Here is a 3,286-nt window from a genome sequence, read left to right on the forward strand (position 1 = left end):
GCCCTGGAGAAGATGGAACTACCGCAGTGCCTCAAGGACGTCCAGAAGTTCGCTGAATGCCTGGCTTCCTTGAGCCGCTTCGTCAGCCGGCTGGGGGAGAAGGCACTGCCCCTGTATCAATTGATGAGGAAGGCGGACAAGTTCGTCTGGTCACCGCAGGTGGATGAAGCCTTCCGTGATTTGAAGCGCGTGCTCTCAACCGCACCAATCCTTGCGACGCCGGCTTCAATGGAGCCGATGATGTTGTACATTGCAGCCACCAACCGAGTGGTTAGCGTTGTCCTGGTGGTGGAGCGCAAAGAAGCCGGCAGGGAGCAGCTGGTTCAGCGCCCAGTCTATTACCTTAGCGAAGTGCTCTCCCAGTCGAAGCAAAACTACCCCCACTACCAGAAGGTCACCTACGGCGTCTACATGGCGGCCAAGAAGCTCAAGCACTACTTCCAAGAGCACCCCATCAAGGTGGTTGCCACAGCGCCCTTGGCGGAAATTATCAGCAGCAAGGATGCCAACGGCCGGGTCGCCAAGTGGGCCCTGGAGCTAGCCACCCACACCATCCTCTACGAGCCACGCACAGCCATCAAGTCGCAGATCCTCGCGGACTTCTTCGTCGACTGGGCTGAGATGCAGTACCTGCCACCTGTGCCGGATTCCATACACTGGAAGATGCACTTTGACGGCTCGAAGATGCGCAACGGCTTGGGAGCCGGCATCGTCATCACCTCTCCCAAGGGAGACCGGCTGGACTACATCCTGCAGATCCACTTTGCCGCATCCAACAATGTGGTGGAGTATGAAGCGCTCATTCATGGACTGAAGCTGGCCAAGGAGATTGGCGTGCGTCGCATACTCTGCTTCGGCGACTCCGACTTGGTCATACAACAAGCATCTGGCGACTGGGACGCGAAGGACGCCAACATGGCCTCATACCGCTTCCATGTCCAGCAGCTATCCGGCTTCTTCGACGGCTGCGAATTCCACCATGTGCCACGAGCAAACAACGAGGCGGCTGACGCCTTGTCCAAGATTGGCTCAACCCGGCAAGCCATTCCGCCGGGCATCGCCTTGGCGGTTCTCAAGAAGCCGTCCATCATACCGTCACCGGACTCGGATTCAATATTCATGCCGGCTGACCCGGGGGCTGCTCAGCCGAACCCGGGGGCTTCATCGCCCAAGTCGGGGGCTTCAAAGCCAAACCCGCCGGCTACCATGCCGAACCCGGGGACTTCTCAGTCCAACCCGGGGGCTTCATCGCCAAACTCGGGGGCTAGCAAGCCGAACCCGCCGGCTAGCAAGCCGAACCCGGCGACCATGCAGTTGAATCCGGAAGCTCCCGCGCAGGAGGCCCTGTTGGTCAGCGTATTCGAGATAAGATGCGTACCTTCATGGGCACAAGAATTCCTCTCCTACCTCACCGACGGTGTGCTGCCTGATAATAGAGTCCAGGCCAGGCAGATTGAGAGAAGGGCCAAGGCCTACACAATCATCAACCACCAGCTATACAAACGCAGCGTAAGTGGGGTGTTCCAGCGGTGCGTCGAGCCGGCTGAAGGGATTGAACTCCTACGGGAAATCCATCAAGGAGAGTGCGGACATCACGCCTCGTCTAGAGCCATAGTGGCCAAGGCCTTCCGGCACGGTTTTTACTGGCCGACTGCGCTCAGAGACGCAGAAGAGTTGGTGAAGAAGTGCAACGGCTGTCAGCGCTTCGCAAAGAAGAGACACCAGCCGGCTTCCGCCCTGAAAACCATCCCCATCACGTGGCCATTTGCCGTATGGGGCTTGGATATGGTAGGCCCATTCAGAACGGCGCGAGGCGGCATGACACATCTCTTGGTGATGATTGATAAATTCACCAAGTGGATCGAAGCCAAGCCAATCAAGAAGCTGGATGGCTCCACAGCCGTCACATTCCTCAAGGAAATCATTGTGAGATTCGGCTACCCCCACAGCATCATCACCGACAACGGCAGCAACTTCTCCCAAGGCATCTTCTCTCGCTATTGCGGGGAAATGGGGATCCGGATGGCCCTAGCTTCTGTGGCGCACCCAGAGTCCAACGGACAAGTGGAAAAGGCTAACGGCTTAGTCCTAGCCGGCATCCGGCCCCGGCCGGTGGAGCCGCTTGAGCGAGCAGCCGGCTGCTGGATTGAAGAACTGCCCAATGTGCTTGTGGAGCCCGCGCACAACGACAAACCGCTCGGTCGGCTTCACACCATTTTTCCTCGTATACGGGGCCAAAGCCGTCTTGCCGACCGATATCGAGCACGACGCGCCAAGGATCAAGCTCTACACGAAGCCGAAGCCAAAGAAGCTCGCGAAGATGGAGTTGACCTGGTCGAAGAGGCCCGGCTGCTGGCTGCGTCCAGATCTACTATCTACCAGCAGAGCCTCCGACGCTATCACAGCCGGAAGGTCCAGCCCTTAGCATTCCGAGAAGGAGACCTAGTGCTCCGGCTGATCTAGCGGACAGCCGGACAGCATAAACTGTCATCCCCATGGGAGGGTCCCTTCATCATGAGCAAGGCAGTAGGCAATGATTCCTACTATCTCATAGATGCCCAAGAGGCTAAGAAAAACATGCCGGACAAGGCTGACGAGGAGACTAAACGTCCCTGGAATGTCAACTTGCTCCGCCCATTTTACACATGAGAGCAGGAATGTATGTATCCCTTGTATCCCTTTTGTAAGCTATGAAAAAGCACGCGCCAAGAGCGCCGTTTCCGACAAGTTTTTCGCGTACTCTACTTTGTTTCGCCAATTGGGTTGAACCCTCTCACGCGGTCGGCTCAGTAACGTGATCCGGTTTCCGACAGCCGGCTTCCGATCCGGCTACGGACCGCAACCCGGCTGTCCGGTCGGCGGGAGTAAGGCCTAGGGAGCCGGCACGCGAAAAACGACTAAGGAAAAGAGTAAAAGCGAGTTGACTTGCAACTTTTCATATAAGTGCCGGATTGCCGAATTCAGCTCGTTCGACTGAAATACTGTCGGCCTCACCCAGCGGCCCGCTCTTGATCCGGTGACGGATCGCAAGTCGGACGTACGACCGGCAAGAGCACAACCAAAGAGTGGGGCGGATGGGAAAAAGCGAACAAGTCGAAAGAAAGCAACTCGGCACACAAATGATTAACAAACACATTAAAATGTGACATAACGAAAGGACGATAATATTCATACATATGCACCCGGCATCCCGGGGATTTAATAAATTGTCTTGGCAAAAGCAACAACAGAAGCAGGTAAACTAAGCAGCGGCTGGAGGAGGACCAGCCGGAGGAGCGTCAGCGGA

The 3,286-nt window shown here is 56.6% G+C and overlaps 1 protein-coding gene across 1 annotated transcript; it reads left to right on the forward strand.

Moving 5' to 3' along the window:
* Nucleotides 1–1,020: 1,020 nt before the first annotated feature.
* Nucleotides 1,021–1,779, forward strand: LOC124704720 (the record flags this gene model as incomplete). Its single annotated transcript, XM_047236990.1, has 1 exon — nucleotides 1,021–1,779. A coding segment is annotated over one exon (759 nt), but the record flags the coding sequence as incomplete, so codon positions are not given.
* Nucleotides 1,780–3,286: the final 1,507 nt, after the last annotated feature.

Source organism: Lolium rigidum, chromosome 3, assembly GCF_022539505.1.
Source record: "Lolium rigidum isolate FL_2022 chromosome 3, APGP_CSIRO_Lrig_0.1, whole genome shotgun sequence".
Classification (NCBI taxonomy): domain Eukaryota; kingdom Viridiplantae; phylum Streptophyta; class Magnoliopsida; order Poales; family Poaceae; genus Lolium; species Lolium rigidum.